Source organism: Silurus meridionalis, chromosome 6 (assembly GCF_014805685.1).
Source record: "Silurus meridionalis isolate SWU-2019-XX chromosome 6, ASM1480568v1, whole genome shotgun sequence".
Taxonomy (NCBI): Eukaryota; Metazoa; Chordata; class Actinopteri; order Siluriformes; family Siluridae; genus Silurus; species Silurus meridionalis.
Window position 1 is genome coordinate 19,916,520 of NC_060889.1, and position 21,638 is coordinate 19,938,157.

The 21,638-nt window shown below is 38.7% G+C and overlaps 1 protein-coding gene across 1 annotated transcript in view; it reads right to left on the reverse strand.

Annotated features, from left to right (window-relative positions):
• The window catches only part of dnah2 (dynein, axonemal, heavy chain 2), a 161,853-nt gene that overhangs the window by 81,436 nt on the left and 58,779 nt on the right, over nt 1-21,638 (reverse strand). Inside the window, 12 exon segments of the mRNA XM_046851713.1 lie at nt 2,917-2,999; nt 4,180-4,336; nt 8,593-8,696; nt 9,208-9,369; nt 10,135-10,298; nt 12,461-12,635; nt 14,153-14,309; nt 14,942-15,142; nt 18,495-18,687; nt 19,269-19,416; nt 20,888-21,076; nt 21,213-21,452. Coding sequence (XP_046707669.1) covers nt 2,917-2,999; nt 4,180-4,336; nt 8,593-8,696; nt 9,208-9,369; nt 10,135-10,298; nt 12,461-12,635; nt 14,153-14,309; nt 14,942-15,142; nt 18,495-18,687; nt 19,269-19,416; nt 20,888-21,076; nt 21,213-21,452 — 1,973 coding nt within the window.

A 21,638-nucleotide genomic window follows, 5' to 3' on the forward strand; every position in this document is an offset into this window, starting at 1 on the left:
TCAGGGCTCTGGCTGGGACACTGTGAAACATTCACAGAGTCGTCCCTAAGCCACTCCTGGAGTTGTCATGTAGGAAGGTGGACCTTCAGCCCAGACTAAAGTCTTGAGAGGTGTGGAACAGGTTTTTATTAAAGATGTCTCTCGCATTGTTGTAACTGCGAGGCACCTGAGCTAAATTTAAAGTGTTGATACAAAGGGCTGGAATACTTATGTATATGTGATATTTAAGATGATTTAAAAAAACTGTTAGCTGATTCAATAATGTCTGCTTTTCTAAATAAGATTGTTAATACTGGGAGTGGTGATATTCACATCTGTACACCAAATGCATGTTTCATATGTATATCACATGTAAATCCTCTGCAGGCTGGTTCCGAATGAGATAAAAAAACCCAGAACCAAAAATTTCTAAATCCCATATAGACACACTTAAATATACAAACCACAGAGGACTCTTGGATCAATAAGAACAGATTTACTAATGGTGCCTAGCATCAAAACCATTTGCATTTTGTTATTATGCGACATCTAACTGGAGCCAAATTCCAGAAGACCTGAAATCTGTCTCAAATGTAGCCATTTTTAAGTCAAGGTTAAAATCCTTTCTTCACTCTGAAGCTTTTAAAGGAGCATTCATGGCCAGCAATGTAAACTACTTCCCCTTTTTATTGTATTGTCTATTTAACTTTACACTGTATCCATGTCCTTTTTTTTTCAACCTATTTTTTTTACTATTTTTCATCCTGATTGTATTACTTAGCTTTTGATTTATCGTTGTGAAGCACTGTGGGCTACCTTAGTGTATGAATTGTGCAAATACAATTTGCTTAGCTTGCATTACAAACCATATAGCACAATATAACTGGTTTGGGTTCTTTGCTAGAACAGTTCAGGAATGGCAAAAAAGCTATGATGCACCAATGAATAACTATGTTAGTACTATTTGCCTATTGCGTCTAGCATGTCTAGGATTTAATAACTGACTAATAATCATAAACATTTCCGAAATTATAACGGGCCAAAATGTTTAAACACTCAAAATGGTTGGGAAAATGTAAGAGCATATGTGCCGTTTGCAGTGCTTAAATCTATTACGTTTTTTTTCTTTTTCCTAGGGGGGCTGCTAGGTATGTCACCCGGACTAATATCAAAATGGCACATGAAATACTGTGCTCTTGCATGTAGCAGCACCCCCTGCAGCACACTACTCCATCATATTGAGAAATAGTGTTTTTAAGCTGCCGGCCTGCTTTGGAGCTAATATATTCACATTAAGGCACCATAACGCTGCATCTGATGAAGCCAGTAATGGGCCCTCTGTGGACGTCCAGCTCTCCTCTCTGCACAAAACCGCCAATTACCCTTCGACTGGGAACACATGAAAGTTATGGTTCAATTAGGCTGTGGTAAAAATAATTCAATACATCAATTAGGCAAAGTCAATCAGGACAACTCTCCAATTAAGAGGTGGGAAAGCTGCTGAAGGGCTAGGGCTATAACTACTGGGTACACAAGACAAACTGCGACTGCAGCCTGGCTTGTGTCCGTGTGTGTGTGTGTGGCTGTAGATGCGCACACAAGTATCTCTACACTGTATTCCCTAACTGTGTTTCTGATTGTTAGATTTTTAAAAAGAATAACTCAACAGATCGAAACTCTCAGGCCATGGTGCTGAGAAGCAATTGTTTGGTGGAAAGTATTTTTTAGAAGGTTAGGTTTTCGAAAATCCTAATTTATTTGGATAGATGGAATGCTCATTTGAAGAGTATGCACATGTGTGTGTGTGTGTGTGTTGCAAGTGGTATTTTTATTTGATGTCATTTTTTGCTGCAGCAGTAGCAGGTCAGAAAAAGTCACTCAGGGGGCGAGTTGCATCCGGAACCGTTTCTGCTAAAGTAACACAAAAACAAAAAAGATTGTGACATTTGATATTCCTGCCTACGTTAACTACACTGTCGCTCAAAATCGTGGCCACACCTGCTCAGGAAGAGCTTTTTCGTTTGAACCGTTTCTACTATTTTACAACAAATACAACTTAATGCCAACAATGACAAGAGGGACCCTCCTGCCACCCCTGAGTCTAGTCCTTCTCGCTTCAATTATACTTCAAACAGGAAGGAAGCTATTGAAGAAAAGCTATTTCTGACATTTGACTTTGCTGTGACCTTGAATCTGTTTGAATCCATTTAAAACTCTAATCAGCTTTGGTTCCAACAATAAATTATACAAACATTTAAGCGCCCCTTAGAGATACTGCACTAATGAGAATCTTGGACAGACAGATGGACTTAGTAGCAGTAGCAAAAATAATGAAGATAAACACGATGAATAAAGAAAAACTAGACAACAAATTACACTAATTCTTAACTGTATTCCTGATTATTACAGTTTTATAAATGAAGACTACTTAAATAGGGAAAAAAATACATTCTTGGTTCAAAAATAAATGGACCTAAAGTGAAGCCTTTATAATACCTTCAATGGCATGCCCTTACCTTTAACTGGTACGCTTTCATTCAAACCAGGAATCAGAACTTTCAATTAAAATATGGCTTCTGTCCATTTATGTCTTTGGTAGTTGTATCACAAAATATGGAACTTAACGTCGTCATTAGTTACTGATGCCAGTCCCAGCCAGTACAAGCTGACAGAAAGGAAGACTGACAGTAGTTAAACTAATATGAGGAAAGTTGCTGATAACACGAGAAACTGGGAAACTTATCTTAATTACAGTTTACAGCATAAACATCCTTAAATCCAGCCCTCAGGAGAGATACAGTCCATCTCCCTGGGATTGAATAGGAGCTCAGAAAGCTTTAATCATCTCATTAACTTTCCAGCAGTCTTCTATTGAGCGTGCGAGTGTCCGAGTCCTCTTGACCCTTAAACTGTGAATTTCTATCTTCCCCTTCTCACCTTAATCTATGGTGACCTTTGTCTTTGTGGGGAGCGATGTCCAGGGAGAACTCCTCCCAGGTCTTAGTGATTCCATCAAGTGACTGTGGAAAGTAAAGCATAAAAGACAAGAATTAGCAAAAGCCCTGTTATTAATCTTAACACAAGGAGGCACGTCCCACATTCTTTTCTGAACCGGGCGGAGGTCAGAGCTGAGCAGGCAGCCGTCATGACTAAAGAAGGGCTCAGGAACTTTATGAGAGGAGGAGACCATCGATCTGACTAACAGTGGAGTCCTGTCTTTATCAGGGAGAAGATCATTCTCAAAAAAACAGCCACGTGGAGAAACGCGCTGGTGCCACTTCCCATTTATCCTCTTCACATGGGTTTTTTTTTTCTCTCTGTCCCGTTTTCTCTCTCTATTGAACATGACTTCTAAGTGAACTGTGGTATGCTTTGGGGGGGTTCCTGGCTCTTCAAACATGTCCATCCTCCCACTGCTGCTCACAGTGTTTTCGTAACCTCTGTGAGCACAGAGCAGCATGTCTGGGAATCCCAAGTCGGCGAGAGAGTGAGAAGGTGGAGGAGAGGGAGAGAGAGAAAGGCCTCCCACAGTCTCCTGGCTGACAGGCAGTCAGAGGAAGAGTCTCGTGGTTCTTCTCGGCAGGGCCACCGAGGGCTGATGTGCAGGAAATTAAGTGCAGGGCTCATTTCCCCCATGGACAACTGCATTCCCATGAGAGCCGTTTCAGCTGGTAACTACGCAGCAATCATCACACACAGGCCTTCTGGGCAATCGCTTATCAGCTTTTGAACTGTAAAATCTGATTGTAACGCTGACCCTAATATTTTACTGTACTGATCGACCCTCATCTTTCCTCTAACCTTCTACTCTGCACATCGAACTAAACCAGTGATGACGTAGGTTCATTTGAAGGAGCTATGGCTGTCTCTCTGACATTTTTCTTGCAACCTCTGCCTTCTAACATCTGACCTTGCATTCTTTTTACCGTCGAAAGGGCTTCAGGAATTCAGGTTTTCAGAAGCCCCAGAGCCCCAGAGCAGAAGCTAAAAGCATGGAAGCTTAACTTAATCATCAAAGAGTTATGTGAGTAAACAGCGTGTTAGAAGGATGAAAAAAAAGGGTGTGAATAAAGTGAACAGACCTCAAGAGAGAAACAGATGAAAAAGCAAAGAGTTGGGGTGTGAACAGACTGTGGAAACATATACACAGGCAGAAGAGATTCTGTGAAACAATGCTCTAGGTCAAGTGTACTTCTTTACCTGTTCTATGGAAAGCTCTTTGCTGGCAGCTCCAGAGATCTCGCAAACGCGCTCAGCATGTTGATCCAAACCGAGTGCCACAATCTCTTCCAGCGTGAACTCTGTACTGTTCTGGTCAAAGGAGCGCTGCACTTCGTGCTTAATCTGACACCAATGCCTGAAGCAGACACATTAAGCAAAAGACTGCTGAATTAATTATTGGACTGGATTGCGCTCACACAAAGTTAGATGCTAAGACCAAACTTGAGCACAGTGTTATTTAGATTCTGTGTTTGAACAGGAATTGTGAACACTCTGTGAACACTGCCTAAGACCAAGATGTGTCTCCAAATATATGTGGCTCATTTCATTTCTCTGAGCATGAAGTAGCACCAAATCAACCGCCAATAATCACAGTAGTAGTTACAATATTTAAATAAATTCATGTTTTGGGCTGCAAATGCATTCAAGAAATATGAGATGTCATAAGGGCAGCATGAAATAAACATAAAGTTTACAATTAATTGTGTCACTGTACAAAAAAACCAAAAGAACTTGCACTTTCTTGCTTATTTTTTTCAGGTTATCATTACCACAATCGAGTTTTCTTTGTAGAGCGTTAAAGAAATAAAATGAAAACGCATCAGCTCAGTATCTCGTGGCCACTTTAAATCATGCCCACAAGTTACTGTCGATGCACGTTATACAAACGAACAGATATTTTTGCTTTCTGCCCGGTCTGAGCTATAACACTCAACAGTAGTAACATTTTCCACTTCACGCTTTCCACCACTCTGCTAGTTTAGCATGCAGAAAATATGCTGGAACAGGTGCTTTTTTACACACTTCTAAATAATGAGAGTGGAAGCCGTAATATTAAATTAAGCAAAAAAAGGCCTAGTCCTCTAGATGTTTAAATGAATGCTTGCATGTTCTCATTTATATATCATTGTGCTGGCATGTCTACTTATTCACTTATTTTTTATTGATCTTAAATGTTTAAAAAATAATAATTTTAAGATCTGATTCTGCAGTCTATGTGTTCCCATGTTATTTGACTTAAAGGCTTGTGTTTAAATATTGTGGTCGACACTCTATGGGGATTTTTTTATGGGCCACCCATAAAACTTACAGTTCCCATTTATACAACTGAACAGTTAAGCGTTAAAGGCTTTGCTCAAGAGCCCAACAGTGGCATCTTTGTGGTGCTGGGACTTGAACTAACAACCTTCAGACCTTCAGAAGTCCAACATATTAACCTCTAAACTGCCACTTCCCCACAATAAGCTTCCCTTGTTAAGGGTTTAACAGAACTGGGTCACAACTAGAAACATTTGTATTTTATTATATTTTATTGTATATAATTGTATTTTATTTTATTGACTGCCTTGGAGATGATGATACTGATCCCAGGAGCTCATACATACAAAGCATAAGCTCTACCACTCAGCTGCATCCCCTTAAAAAGATCACTTATGTGCAGTTTTACTTTTAATACTTTTTATATTTGATGAAAGCTGAGGTTAAAACTATGGAAGGATGTTCTGGCAATTTTCAAAAGAAATCGCAAACTGTATTTGCAATTGCGTTTTCCATATGTGGACGCGTAAACTGTGACATAATCCAAACGCATCTTGCATTACCATTTTCGCTTTCACAAAGGCACAGTGACTGCCAGTGAAAAGCAAAGTCCATTTGCTTTGTATTTCCCGTGTCTTACGAGTTATGACCTTGTCATATTTAAATAGCAATATTAATTACCACGTTTGCTTTTTCACTTTCTCTGCGTGGTGTATGCATCCTTTGAATGTCCAAAGTCTTGCGCGGTTTTGAATTTGCATTTCCGATGCCATGCACTAAAAGCTGTCAATCAAGTGTCAGGGGTGGGGCTATATTATTGGATATGTTTGTATTGGGAAGTGACGTCACTCACAGTTAATGGCCAACAGTGGAAGTGCCAATAATAGACGACTTTGCGGACCCAGTCGAAGAACCCGCCCTCCTTAGTTACCGTTGCTATGTCCGACAAGCCATGCCGCCATGAAAAGAACGCCTGTCAATCAAGCTCTTTTCATAGGGTCAATTGCTTATACATTTATAAAAACTGTATATAACTTAATCCATGTAGAGTATGAACTGTCAAACTTAATTTGATGACATCATAATGTCTTCTACAATTTCACCGATTACCTCCGTTGTTCAAAACATTCTGGAAAATCATCTATTACCGGCATTTCCCCTGTTGGTAGTCGACTGTGAGTGATATCACTTCACAATATAAACCCGCCATACAAACAATACAAACCCAATAATATAGTCCCACCCCTGACACTTTATTGGCAGCTTTCTGAGCAAGGCATCGGAAATGCAAATGCAAAAGGAATTCCTTTTGGGTTTTTGCTGGATGCATACACGACGCAGAGAAAGTGAAAAAGCAAACATGATCATTAATATTGCTATTTAATTATGATACGGTCATAACTAGTAAGACACAGGAAATACAGCTGTACATGGACTTTGCTTTTTCATAAAAAATTCGGCACGCACTGTGCGTTTGCGAAAGCGAAAACGCAAACAGTAATGCAAGATTTGCGAATGCGTTTGGATTATGTCACAATTTACGCGTCCGCGTATGGAAAACACAATTTGCAAATACAGATTGCGATTCCTTTTGAAAATTGTACGGAACATCCTTCCATAAAAAACAAGGTTTTCTGCATTAAGCAAAAGAAATATCAATCAATTTAATCAGTAGAAGCAATCAAATGTGAATTTCCCTTGAATGCAGAAAGAAAAAGAGAGCGAGGAAATGTGTTTTGTCAGGACTAGATAAGCACCATGATGACTTGAAGCATAAAAGAACAACAACATTGGATGAGTGTTTCACAGTTGCACGAGTGACACATCGCATGTTACAAATGACAAGTCATAAAAGTACGACTTCCACAGAAGATATAACAATCATTCAGCACATCTGGCTGCTATCGTATTTTTAAAAAAGAGATTCCAAGACAAAACAGGCTCCCATGTCTTTTTTTTTCAAACTCTGAATCAAAACAATCACACATTTCCCCTGTGTGCACAGTAGGCTAGCGGGGAATATTAGGAAGCATCTTGCAGAGTGTTACATCAGTGGTTATTAGCTGCCTGCTATCAGAAGAGATCTGTGCCTGTCGAGGCTGTCTCTGTAGGGACTGTCAAAACAGGCCTGTTTGGGCTGGATGGGGTGTTGTTTTGGTAATGCCACTGCCAGTCTCAGAGCTAACAGGAAGTATGACAAGATTCAATGCAAAAAAATATATAAATAAAAATAATCAATTTTGGGATAAATGTGTCAATGGAAGAAAATGTTTCATTTTATCTTAATAGATATGAAGCCAGAGAAACTTGCGCTCAGATGGAGAGAAGTAGGAACTACTAATGGGGTCAAGTGATTCTGTAACGGTTCAATCCACCCAGGCCTCAACTTTATAACTGACCCCCGAACAGAAGCTTCGAGAGTCAATTCTTTGCACAGATGGAGTATAAATGGATTCTTGCACACACAGCAGGTAACATGGCTGCAGTGGAACTTACATAACTCAAAGTGAGGAAAATGTGGCTCTCTCAAGATGATAATGCTGTCACCTTAATGTGTTTAGGAGTGACTAAAGTCCTTCAAAAATTACAGACATTAATAACAGACATGAGCAGCAGGGCTTTTTTTCTATTCTCCAGAAATGAAGCATCAGAACAGGGTCATGCAAATAATAAACCATTGCACAATTATACTACCTACTTGTTTTGTTTTTTTAATCAAACCCTAAATGACTTCCTATCGACTTTATATGCTCCCTACACAGGGTATAACATAATGGCAACTATGTAGTGTACTACATGCTGGACAAAATGCCATTTGAGGTTTTAGCCAAAATATGCCTATTAAAAGTAAACAACGTACAAAACAAACCTTACCCAAACAAGACAATATGTGAATTTCATACTTGTACAAAAAAACTGATGATACAACAAGATGATGAAAAAAAAATTGTAAAATATATAAACTGGGTTCTATCTATCTATCTATCTATCTATCTATCTATCTATCTATCTATCTATCTATCTATCTATCTATCTATCTATCTATATAATTATTTTAATTATTATTATTTGTTTAAATATATATTTAATTCTAAAGCTGAGCTCGGTCTCAATAAATGAATGTCATTTGTGTAACAATGGTAATTTCATTTGATTTAAGAAATATACAATTTAATAAACCGACCTCAAATGATTAAGAGCCATAACATCTGAATATTATTTTTTTTTTGCCCTCTAATATTTAAATGACGAATAATAATAATAAAAAAAAACTGAATAAAATGTAACTGTGAAATTTGTTCTGACAGCCCTTGGGGTATGTGTGTGCCCAGGTGATTCATCTGGAAGGCTCACCTCTCTCTCATAGCTGGATTTTTCAGGTCTAAGATGAGCGGAATGGTTCTTTTGAATTGCTCGATCTTGTTCTTGGAGAACTCCAGGATGTCCCATTGTTTATCCTACAGTGACACAGCAACGGTGAACTTTACTATAAAACAGTACATCAAAACCCAGCTCACACAACACCATCAGTCTCTTCACAAACACTTTAATCATCACTATCCCACTGCAGGCTAAATCATTAAGAGCTGAGCAATGCACCATGATCCACTGATCCCCAGTCAGTTGAAAAGTGCACCCAGGGGGCCTCAATCATGCAGGTGTTTCTAATCTGCTTAAAGCTAATGACAGTCTAATGACATCGAAGTTACTGAGAAGTGAAACTAAATTAGCTTTAGAGGATAATTAGCTAAACAAAAGCGTGTATATCAAGCATTAGACAGAGTGTGGAGTGTGTATAAGGGAAGGGGCCTTTAAAAGTACTTTGCTAAAACTGATAAAGGAAGTGTGTATGGAAGCTGAATAGGATTAAGTAAAGTGTATGGACATAAACAATACAGGACATCTAAGTGGATCTGAATGTACAGTATGAATGTAAAATAAGTTCAAATTAGATGAATGGAAACCTACCTTAAGGTCTCTACTAAGCATGTGGAGTTTCTTAAGCATGGTTTGAGCTGTGATTTCCATATTTTCAGTCTGAAGAGTATCGAACTGTTCAGACTTCCATTCATTCCAATGGGTTTCCCATTGGTCAGTGATTTCCCACACCTGCTGCAGGTCATCTAGATCCTACACACAAACATACACACACACAAATAAAAATGCAAATAAGAACACACAAGGTTCTACCACTACTATGAATATCAAGAACGAAACAATGGAATATGCTGAAATATTCCTTCATACACATTTTTGCTGAAACCAAAACTACCTCCTAACTATGTTCTTGGTAATGTCCTTGAGACTTTACAAAGCACTACAGGATTGTACAAAACATTTGTTTTCTAATAGGAATTTTGTCTTAAATGATTATTTATGACCTCTGCATTGTTCAGTAAATTTTTTAGATTCCCTACTTATTTTTGTATGTAAGTAAAGAAGGTAAAATTATGTAATAGACCCCTTTTTAGACATGAAGGAAACTGGCTGTCAGGGATTACCTGCACATACTGAAGCCAGTGCGACAAAGTCTGCAGAAGAACAGCTGCAGTTTCTCTAAAACGCTTAGAAAAACTCCCTATCCAATTTCCTCATAAAACTGTACAAAGTGTACTGGTTTCTACTGATGCATTTTTTAGACAAAGGGCTGTCATAGCAAATAATGACTTTGTTTAGTTTATGGGTTATGGGAATTTTTAATAGTAGAAAAGATTTCGTTTTCAACACATTTTCTTTACAGCATTTTTGTAGAAGACTACGACACAGTCTCATTTTTGTCTCTCTTTTATTTCTTTTTTGCAGGTACCTAGTACTTTTATACAGTGGTGTAGAAGATTGTGTCTAACATGCTGTAATGAGCGTCCAAGTAAGTTAGTAATAGCAATTAATAGACACCTTTTCCAAGCTCTGTATGTCTTTGGAAGCGGGTTGATCGATCAAAAAGACGCCAAGGCCACGGCATATTGTGCTTTCTTCTTTCTTCAAAGATTCCAGCTGGGCTTTCAGTGATGAGACATATTCAAGGGCTTCTCCTGAGCTTGCATTACTGCCAAACGGACCTATATCCACACACACACACACACACACACACACACACACACACACACACACACACACACACAGAAAATCAGACAGACAGGCAGAATTAATTACCAGAAAGGGATTTACAAAAATACTCAAATCTATAAAAGAATAGCTTTTAGGTGAAATACACACTTTTCAAATTTAACACAAAAGCCATTAAGAAATGACAAAATGATTACCTGTGAGGTGTGTGCGTGTGTGTGTGAGTGTGTTGGGTATTAAAGCATAGCATTAAAAAAGTTGTATTAATAATTATGTCAAAGGAATATTCTCAAAAGATTCATAAATCAAATGTGTGTTTGAGTGTTTGATTGTTTGTATGAAAGCTTATTTGATCTAACATCACTCATCACTTCATAACTCTTCACAGGACTGAAAGACACACTAATTCATTGTTTATGCACATGTGCACATACACACGCAGTTGTTTGTAAATAGCATCGGATTCTTTGTTCCTCGTACTGCTGTTCATGTTGTGTGGGACATCCGAGTTTGGTTTAAAGAAAAAGTCGAATGCGCTGTATTAAATGCCGTATGCACAATTATTTTTTCCCCGTAAACAGGAAATGATACAAGTTAATCTGTAAAGATATCTGGGGAGATCGGGGAGGCACCTTGACAGGATTTTTGCAGTGAGTGCTGGCCAGCATGATATTTTTTTTGGAAGCGGTGGTTCTGTCTGGAATGCTAATTTCACTGGGCACAAAGCTGCTTCCTGGCCTCATTAACCTGCTGGAGTCAGCCATTGTTTTCCAGAACAATCCAAACAATCAAATCGTCCTCAATAAGTTACAGCTTCCATTCGAATGTGGAACAGAAAGAAGGTGTGGGAAATAATGTGAGTGAAAGTCGACTGTGTTTGCGATGGCGAGAGTTTTTTCCAAACTGTGTTTGTTTATGAAACGCAAACTTTACAGATAAAGACAAATCGGCAAGAATGGAGAAACCAGCCGACTGCACACGGCTATCTACAGTCATGCACATACAAGCAAAAAAATATAAAATAGGAGGGACGGAGGCAGGGGTGCGAAAGGTGAAAGAGAGAAATCAATGAGAAGGATAACACAAGGAAAGAAAAGTAGGACAAGAGCTTTGTCCTCTTTGATACTCTTTTGTCACTGTATGACTTTGTTGTTAGTCCAAAAGAAAAAAAAAGAAAAAAAAAAGCAGTGAACATGAGTGGAGGAAAAAGAGAAACTTTTCAATCTTATTTTAATGGATGCGGAGAACAAATAGGAGATAAACAATAGTCGACGAAGGAGGAATGAAGGAGGTGGGGAAAACGCGTGCAGAATGTGTGATGAGGGAGCAAATCGGCATACGGCGTTCGGAGAGAGAGAGAGAGAGTGCGAGCGAAGGAGAAAACCAAATGAGACTCTGGAAAATGAAAAGTGGGAGAAGGAGGAAAAGTGTGTGGGGGGGCGAGTGTGAAGAATTACACCGTGCTTAATTATGCTCTGGAGAACTCTTTTTGCTTTGCAGGAGGGTGAATAGCATGGGACTCATGTAGAGAGGTGACCTAGAGCTGTGGAGGCTTGCGGAGATATGGGGCACTCGGTGGGAGGCTTCGGTCGGTGCTGACCACCAACCAGCTCTACGTGCCTCTCTCAGCACGGTAAACATAACCTCAGCAACATGCTCGTCTCTCATCTGGCCACACAGTATCCACTTTTTAATGCCTGGATCAAAATATTTGCATTTCCTCTGTTAAGCCTGTAAATGCGATATCAATACTGCTACCGATCATGCTGTGATACACATCGGTTTCAATAAAACTATCAATAAAATCAGAGGTATCAAAAAGTGGTTTTATGACATAGCACTGTCAAATTCCCCAATGTAACTGATCAGAAGGTGTTTCTTATTTTTCTATGTTTCCGAAAGCAGCTCTGACTGTGTTGCCAGATGTTTTCTGATGCTGCTACAAGTGAGAACATCCACATGAGTAACTATAAACAAATGAAAAAGCGTTGGCAAATAGTGGAGGTATAAGAGGAATAAAGCACTTCACGATGAGCTTCAAACTTCCTCACATCAGCCTCTTGTTGATTGTGTTTCGAAATCAGCATTCCTTATCATGTAAAGTGGTGTGTGTGTGTGTGTGTGTGTGTGTGTGTGTATGTGTGTGTTACAGTACCTGTCTTCTTAAAATCTTGAACAATAGACTGTGTCTTTTTTTTGAAGTCCCCAGCAGAAATTATAAAATTGCTCTTGAACTTTTCCTTATGCTCATTCAACATGACTTCACTGTCAGTGAGAACCTGCTGGAACCACTCCCATTTACCATTTACACCATCCAACATCTGCTGAATCTGCACAGATTGAAAGAGAGAGGATGATGTTAAAAAACACCGCCATTGATGGAAAATAAAGTCAGAATCAGCGAGGATCATGCTTACAGTTTTTCTCAGTCGCTTTGGAGAGTTTCTCAGATCAGAAATGAAATTCTCAAAACTACTTGTTCAAACTCCACATCATTTAGTCATTTGTGCTCATCATAAGAACATTTCTCGTTGCTTTGATCAAATTGCGAATGCTTTGGTACATCATTTATTCGATTGTGTACAAGTGTCTGCTTTTTCCTACATTATCAGTTGTTTATGTCATGTTGATCAAAATGTATTATACTGGTTTCACCTAAATGGTTTTAACCCCCAAAACATTTAGGCACCAGTTCATTGCATAAGCCATTGAGTGCAAAATGGTTAAACCAGTTTTTTAGTTTACAGTTCTATTAAACTTTTTTGGTAAATGTGTCTTGATGAATTGTGCAGATGAACCTTGAATGTCAATAATAAAGGGGCGTGTTCACTTTTAGATCAACCAATAATTAACTAGTTCTCTAAAATAGGTCAAGGCTGAATCTCGTGAACCTTTACTGTAATTGGCGAGTGTTTATAAAAAGAGCAAAACACAGATATACAATTGTTGGAAATTGATGAAAAACTAGGAAATAAGCATGGTCGAGAGCCAAAAATAATGATGCATGCTGGAAGGGTAAGGAGGCAAAACAAAGGAAGAGGAAGAAGAGGCCAGAGACATAGACACATTTCAGATGAAATTAGAGCCACTATTGTGGACCATGTTGTCAATCATGGCCTCACAATGGTATTGCAATGGATAATATCTGTTGTGATGTGGATGAAAATCTGTAGCTCGACAGACTGGGATGTCAGGGGGTAGTGACAGATTACACTGTATAGTGCGGCATGTGCAGTTCTGCCTAAGAAGTGTTTCCTATGTTTACCTTTTCGAATTTTAATTTGTGTCTTTTTATTTTCTATCGCAATGACATTATATTGTAATTTTTTACTAATACTAATTGTAGTAATCTACTAGTAAAGAAAATAAAAAAGTGTGAATCCTGTCGTCTCTTACAATCAATATCCCACATACAGTAATGTGTAAATTTGTGCTGTTGAAACTCATAGTTGCCAATTCAGCCTCGTGCATTTTCAATACTTGTAATCCAAAACATAGTTTACATCAAAAAATACTAAATAAAGCATTGTCATATTAAAAAAATGACTAAACATTTTGACTATCTTGTTCGTAAACAATGATAAAAGGACTTGTAATTTTGATAGCAATGATATGTTCAGTGATACAAATACTTACTTTTGAGAGAAGTACTAAGGAATTTGAGCAAAAAACAGGCTTTTGCAAGAAATCCAATGTATTGTGCTGTTTGTACACATTGTTTTGGGAATGCACTTACTGATTTGCAAATCTTAAGGATGATTTGAGAAATGCTCCAAAGCGACTGAGAAAAACTGTAAAATACTGTATATAAATGTGTGCTGTAACTATTTCTGTATATCACTCTTACTTCAGGTTCCACCGGGACCTCGTATTTCTCCAAGACAGCAAACTGATCTTGAATGGGATGAATCTTGCTCTCTGTTTTACTTAAATCCTCACGCAAGGTCTCCAGCAACTTCAGACCGTCCACCAGCTCATCCAGAGTCTGAGGAGCCTTGGAGAGCCTGAACACACAAATGTTAATGTCTTTTGCGTTTTCACTAGAATTCACTAGAATTATCCCGCATTGATACGCCATATGGACAAAAGTATTGGGACACCTGACTTTCCCACCCACATGTGGTTCTTTCCCAAACTGTTATTGAAAAGAGGAAGGCACACAGTTGAACAGAGTGTGTTGGGATGCAGCAGCATACAATTTTCCCTTCACTTGAACTAGGAGACCCAAAGTTTGCACAAAGCAAACTCCTATGAAGGTCTGCTTTGCATGGGTTGGAGTGGAAGATGTCCTGCTATAGAGCGCTGACCTCAACCCCACTGAACACCTTTGGGATGAATGTGAATGCTGACTGCACCCCAGGCCTCCTCACTTTACCCTACACCAGTACCTGACTTTACTAACACCCTTGTGTCAGATGGACACAAATGTTCACAAGCGGAACCTTGTGAAACCAGAAGAGTGGAGGGAATTATAAGAGCAAATTGGGACTAAATGTGGAATGACCAGGTGCCTCAAAAACTTTTGGCAATATAGTTTATGACTATTATTAGTTGCTGTTTTAAAATGATCGCCATTATTTTTATTATACCCACGAAAAAAACTACTAGAACTCCTAGAAAAAGCCCTAAAACACACCTTTGTGCACTGTCTTGAAGGTAGCAGTGCAGCTCTTTGAGGCTGGTGATAGCCGTGAGGCTGAGTAGCTGGGTAAATTTGTTCTGCCACTCATTACAGTGCTGCAACAGAGAGAACTTCAGTGGGGAGCAGTCCAGCAACACAAACTGCACACTCAGCGCAGTTTCCTCCTTCTGCACGTTATTTGCCACCTCTGCGTACCTGGAAAAAAAAAAAGACAAAAAAGTGAGAGAAAATAGAAGCAACTTGTGTGATGAGGTTCAGAGGCGTTAATGACTGATGGCAGCATTAAAAAAAGCACACCGATATCAAAGATGTGTGTTGTGCTGAAATTTATGATAATCATCTGATTCCAGTGGGTAAATACAGTTTCAGTTTACATAAGCAAATTATGTCATACTGAATGTTTATAACATTTTAATGTAGACAATTTGCACAATGAATTTACTCACAACCAGAAAGCAGATCAATAAAAAATAAAGTAAACAAAAACAGCTTTATATCAGTATGAGCACCTCATGTGCAGCAGTTTAATCTGTCTATTGTTTCACAGTGCATCTAAACGCTTGAATATAATTGGTCAAAAGATTGCATTATATTCATATATGTTCAGCATATCCTGGACAGTAGTTCCAGAATTCCAGCTGTAACATGAAGGACATGTTAATGTTTATTTGTTCATTTCAATGTTAATTGTATAGTTACAACTTGTACTGTACACAGCCGAAATCTAAAACTATTATGATTTCAAATAAAACAAGGAAGTAAAAATCTTCTTTTTTTTTTTGTTAAAGGACATTTAATTAATGGATTTACAGGTTGTAAGCACTTTGTAACAGTCGCAAAGCTTTGCAAAGTTTATCAGCACAGGAAAATATTCAGGATACAGTGTATGCTTTCGGTTTCTCAGTAAAATTACAGTCTCTGTTTTTTTTTTCTTTTGAGAGAGAGAGAGAGAGAGAGAGAGAGAGAGAGAGAGAGCGAGCGAGAGAGAGAGAAATAGAGAGAGAAAGAGAGAGAAAGAGGGAGACGCTAGTTTATCACAGCTATAACATAATTGAGAACAGGAACTCATTTGTCTCTCAGACGTTCCAGATCCAAGTATAAACCATTAAAATGTGTGACATTTCATATGGTAATAAATTAAACACTGCAGTATTTCCCATATGGCTGTGGTATAAAGCAGAATAACATAATCCACACATACAAAAATAATGGGCTTTGAGGGTATAGCAACACATGCATCATACCCTTTCCCCGCGTGCATTATTTTAATTAACAGCACTGTCTATTGTGTCTTATGCTTAAGCCTCCCACCACTACCTGCCCCCACTAAAACAAACCATGTACAAGGTCTCCAGATAAATGAGTGTACTTGTGTTAAAGACAAGCACAAAGAGGTGTTTTGACAGTGTGAGTTAAACACGCCTGTAACCCTCGTTACAGATAACGTCCCCCTGACTCGTGTTTAACGCAAGTAACCAAAACATGACTTTTAGACACAATTTGAAATTATATTTTGTTATATTTAGTTGCTATTTTAACCCATATGCTGTATACGCGGTTTGTAAAATTGAAAAAAATCTTCAAACAGGCTAATGCCAAATATATATATATATATATATATATATATATATATATATATATATATATATATATATATATCAGGGATGCAATGGATCGCGGCTGATCCCTGATCCGTATAGTTCAGCATCGTGAGTTTAACCGGATTAATCGCTCATTTTTTGTACGATCGCACAATAAAAGACATCTTTTTCCCCTGCCAATATTGCTTTTTAAGTCATTATCCAACTACATAGAGCGGTCATGTGTTCACGTGAACCGGACATGTTAAACCGTCAACAACAAGGGCTAGCGCAGGAGCAGAAGAACTTAAAAAGCCTCCTGCATCATTCAAAATGTCCTTGCTGAAACCTTGCTTATAATAAATGGAAAGCGAATTATATTTATCACCTCCACTTTTTTTGCTGATCTGAAAAATTATCCGATCTGTAACATGATCTGAACTGTGAGTTTTGTGATCAGTTGCACCAATACACACTCTCATACACACACACACACACACACACACACACACACACACACACACACACACACACACACACACACATATATATATATATATATATATATATATATAGTCACAGAAAACTGTTTGACTGTGATAAATAATTACAAATAGTAATAATAAATGGTTTAAAATTGATTATCAAGTTAGGAACTCAATAGTCAAGAGAAAGCAGATCCCTAAAAATATCATATTGACATTGTGTTTGACTCCGTGAAGGAGCCCTGAGCACAATTTTTCATAACATTGATTACTTTTAAAGGGCAAAAAACTACATCAACGAAGACAACGTAGACCTGACTGCATGAAGGCAATGAATGCCTGAGCATGCTCGTTAAGTTTGTGCTTCACAACACAAACATACACGCACCTTATTGATGTACTGAGCTTGGTCATTAAAGGCCTCTAGCCTTAATACACACAACATTGATATGACAACGATCTACATAAAAGGGTGTGACGTTAGAAAAAGGTCTATACGACAGTATTGCAGAAATTTATAGAACGAGTATACAATTTTTGAACATGAGGGTAGTGCAGGTTGTGCTGTGACTAATGCTCATGGTTTATAGAAGACCACTCCGAGTTTGAAACATCAAAAGCATGACTGTGCAGTCAATGGAGAACTTTACAGGCAGCCAAGGTAGCCTGAGTAAGACTGGAGTAATGTGGAATGAATTGTTTTTTTCTGAGAAGGAAACAGGTTGCTGCATTCTCAACCAGGAGCAGCAGCTTCCTCACACGAGCAGGCAGACAGCAACATGCAACATTTGTCTGGAATTTAGAATGAATGAAAGCTTGCACTAGTTTCTCAGCGTCATGTCGAGCTAGCAAATGTATTATTTTGGGTAGGATATAGCCGCTTTAGAGGCATTGGCTATAAAGGGATAACCTCGAATCCAACGGTTTTAAGACCCTAATGCCAAAAAAAATCGAATAAAAACCCCTCAGCACCCAACATAAGAATTTGTTTTAAATCATTATTTGAAAGAAGGATATTTCTATTTATCCAAGCAGGTATTTGACATCTTTTATTCGGCTTCTCCCATTAGGGGTCGCCACAGCGGATCATCCGTATTCATGATCCGCATGTTCGATTTGGCACGCTGGATGCCCTTCCTAACGCAACCCTCCCCATTTATCCAGGTTCGGGACCGGCACTAAGAGTGCACTGGCTTGTGCAACCCTAATGGCTGGTGAGAGCGCTGCATGCTAACCACTAGACCACCAGGGAACCTAAGCAGGTATTTGACATAATTGTTTATTTTGCAAAGCGATGCTCGATCTGGCCAAAATAGGAAATAAAATCGTGTAGAATGGTGTTTGCGATTATGTCCAATGGGCTTCAGAATAATAAAGTATCGGCAATAACCTCATTTATGCTAATATCATGGAAAAAGCGATCAGAATGCGAAGGAACGTGAAGAAGCGAGCCAAATGAAGAGCGCGTTAAAGAATGAATACCTTGCTATGTCAGAATCGAAAGTTGACACGGAAGGGTTGAGGTTTTCATATCGTTGAATGAAGGGGTCTTTCTTGATCTCCCAGATCTCACGATGCTTGTGCCAGTTCTTCAGATAGGCCTGCAGGTGTGTAGCATTTACAGTCATACCTGCAGCTATTGCAGTTTGAATCTTACAGATCTCTTCATCCTGCTCTGTAAAGGAAGAAGGAAAAAAAATTTACATATCGCATTAAACAAGATTTTGCATTCTCGCTCAGCGCAACATTTAAGGTCCAAATGCTAGAGTCTGTACACAAAAAAAAAAAGGAAAAAAAGAAAAAAGAAAAGAGTAGTTCACACATACGCATACTGAACTGACGGTGCAAATGCGAGTGTGAAAACACCCTTGCGTAACCTCGTACAGGGTTAAAAAGATCTCTTTATCCTGTGCTCTACATGATGGCAATTAGATGTAGGGTCCATCCTAATAAGACGCTTAATGCAGAGAGCCTGGTAAATTTTAATGCCCACAATTAAACGAGGAAAGAAATAAAAACGAGGGAAAGAGAAGCCAAGAAACCGAGGACTAATTAGGGTGAAAGGGAGACTGAAAACCTGAACCTAAATGAAATGAAGAAATGCTCAGTTCTAGTCCACGTTTATGTTCAAGCCAGAATGTGTGGTTTAACAGGAGGGGATGGATGAACAGGAAGGTCATTGCACAGCACAGGAACTGAAAAGAAATGTAAGAGTGAACTGGTTGGATGGAAAATAAAGAATCACAGAGGATTTACCAATTATGAGGTGGGTAGGTTTTCTTTGGGAGCGCGTGCGTGTGAGGAGGTCAGGCAACCGCTTGAAGCCCGAAACCGTGTTGAAGAGCTGAGAGCCGATGCTGTTTACTGTCTGAGCCAGCTTTGGCAGAGTTGGGGAGAAGTCCACCTAGAGATGGAACACACACATACACAAACGATGATAGAAGACTGTGTAGCCTTGTGTGTAAACTACGACTAGCACATCTGCATGTATGAATCTGGTCTGCTATCAATCTGCTATCATGCTACATGATGACCCTGGGCAAGATTTATTATATATAATGTATGTATAAATGTATGTGTCTATAAATACAGTAAATATATAGACAGACAGACAGACAGACAGACAGACAGACAGACAGACAGACAGACAGACAGATAGATAGATAGATAGATAGATAGATAGATAGATAGATAGATAGATAGATCAGTAAACTTGTATAAGCTAAAAATGTGGGTGTGTTTTTGTACATGGGTAAGTGAATAAGTCATCTAGTATATCCCACATATCTATTAGCAGGTGCTGCAGTGTTGGCGTAAAAAAACATTCTATGAAAATTAAACTAGAAAACTTTCTCTCTATATTTGTGATGGCCTTTTAATGTTGCCTCTTCATGAAGCTATCCTGCACTATCTTTGCCTGTTTTCTAAATGTTAAAAAAAAAAAAAAGATATTCTGAAGTACAAAAAAAAAAGGTGAAAATTCCTAATACTACTATGGTTTATATTCATTATTTGTCACTGGATGTTATTCTCTTTTGTGACAAGAGGATTTTTGCTAATAGCAACATTAATTTTCTAACTCAAACAAATCTTGGGCACGGAATACATTGTACACTATATTGCCAAAAGTTTGCGGACACCTAGTCATGAGTACGGAACGTGCTGTTTGAGCAGTGCTTTCAACATTTCCACATAATTCCCTCCACTCTTCTGGGAAGATGTTTCACTAGATTTTGGAGTGTGCTTGTGGGAGATTTGAGCTCATTCAGACACAAGGGTGTTAGTAAAGTCAGGTATTGATGTAGGGTGAACTGAGGAGGCCTGGGGTGCAGTCAGCATTCACATTCATCCCAAAGGTGTTCAATAGGGTTGAGGTCAGAGCTCTATAGCAGAAGATCTTCCATCCCCTGCAAAGCATATCTTCATGGAGTTTGCTTTGTGCACAGGGGAATTGCCTACTGCATCTAAAGACACGAGGTACAATGACGTGCCTTCGGCTTTTACGATAACAGTTTGGGAAAGAACTACATATGGCTGAGAAAGTCAGATGTCCCAATACTTTTGTCCATATAGTGTAAGAAATTAATTAAGAGACTAAAAATTGAATGACGCATAACTTGGCATTAAAGAATGAATGGATACATTTCAGAATATCTTTGTTACCAGCGGATGTATTTTAGGGCATAGAACGAATCTTGTGTTCAAAGATGGATATGTTTTGCACTATACATGAATTTATTAATGAAATAAAAACTGTGCATCCACAGATCTCATGTCTTTCGAAAATATTTCACAAATAAAACTTTATGTAGGTGAACATTGTGTTTATGGATCTATTTTGCATGTGCAGAAATTCTTTTTTTTTTTTTTTTTACCTGTTCACTAGACCCGGATGTATCTTGCTGCAGAACCACCTGTAGTCTGAACAGAGGGTTGGGGGAAGTCTTGCTGTCTCCATTTATTGCTTTAGAAAGTGCCTGTAAGGAGCACTTAACGTTCAGACGCAAAGCCTCTTCTACCATAAGGTCCATCTTGTCGGTGTAGGTCACCCAATGTTGCTGCACCTGAAAACACATACACTTGTTTTTGGTATGCATTAACACCCAGGTGAAACTCCATAAATGTGTGGTCACCCCCATACAAATATCAGACACCAAATAAAAAAAATAAAACTGACTAAAATCACAAACCGACGCTTACATTTGGCCCATCGTTGCGAAACGTCTCGTAGATCTTGCTCATGATGTCCACAATGTCTTTGTATGCAGTTTGGAGTCGGCGCAGCTGGCTTTGCTGATGTTCCACTTGGACCTTCTCAAACTCCAGATCGCTGTACACTGTCTTGCCGTCCACATGCACCAGCAAGAGCTCACTTATCTCTTTACAGCGCTGAGTGATGGCCAACTGTGCAGCCTTATACTCAGCTACTAGTAATTGGACCTGTAGTGAAAAGAATTCAGAACGTAAGAGAAAGAGGACGAGAAAGAGTAAAAGGAAAAAAAAATCACGCCAGGATTCGTTTCCTTCACGATTTATTTGCACTCTTTCTCTGCTTATTTTAACTGAGCACATTACACAGGGAGCACATCGTTTTCAGCCGCTCATAACACATGCCGAACGCCATAT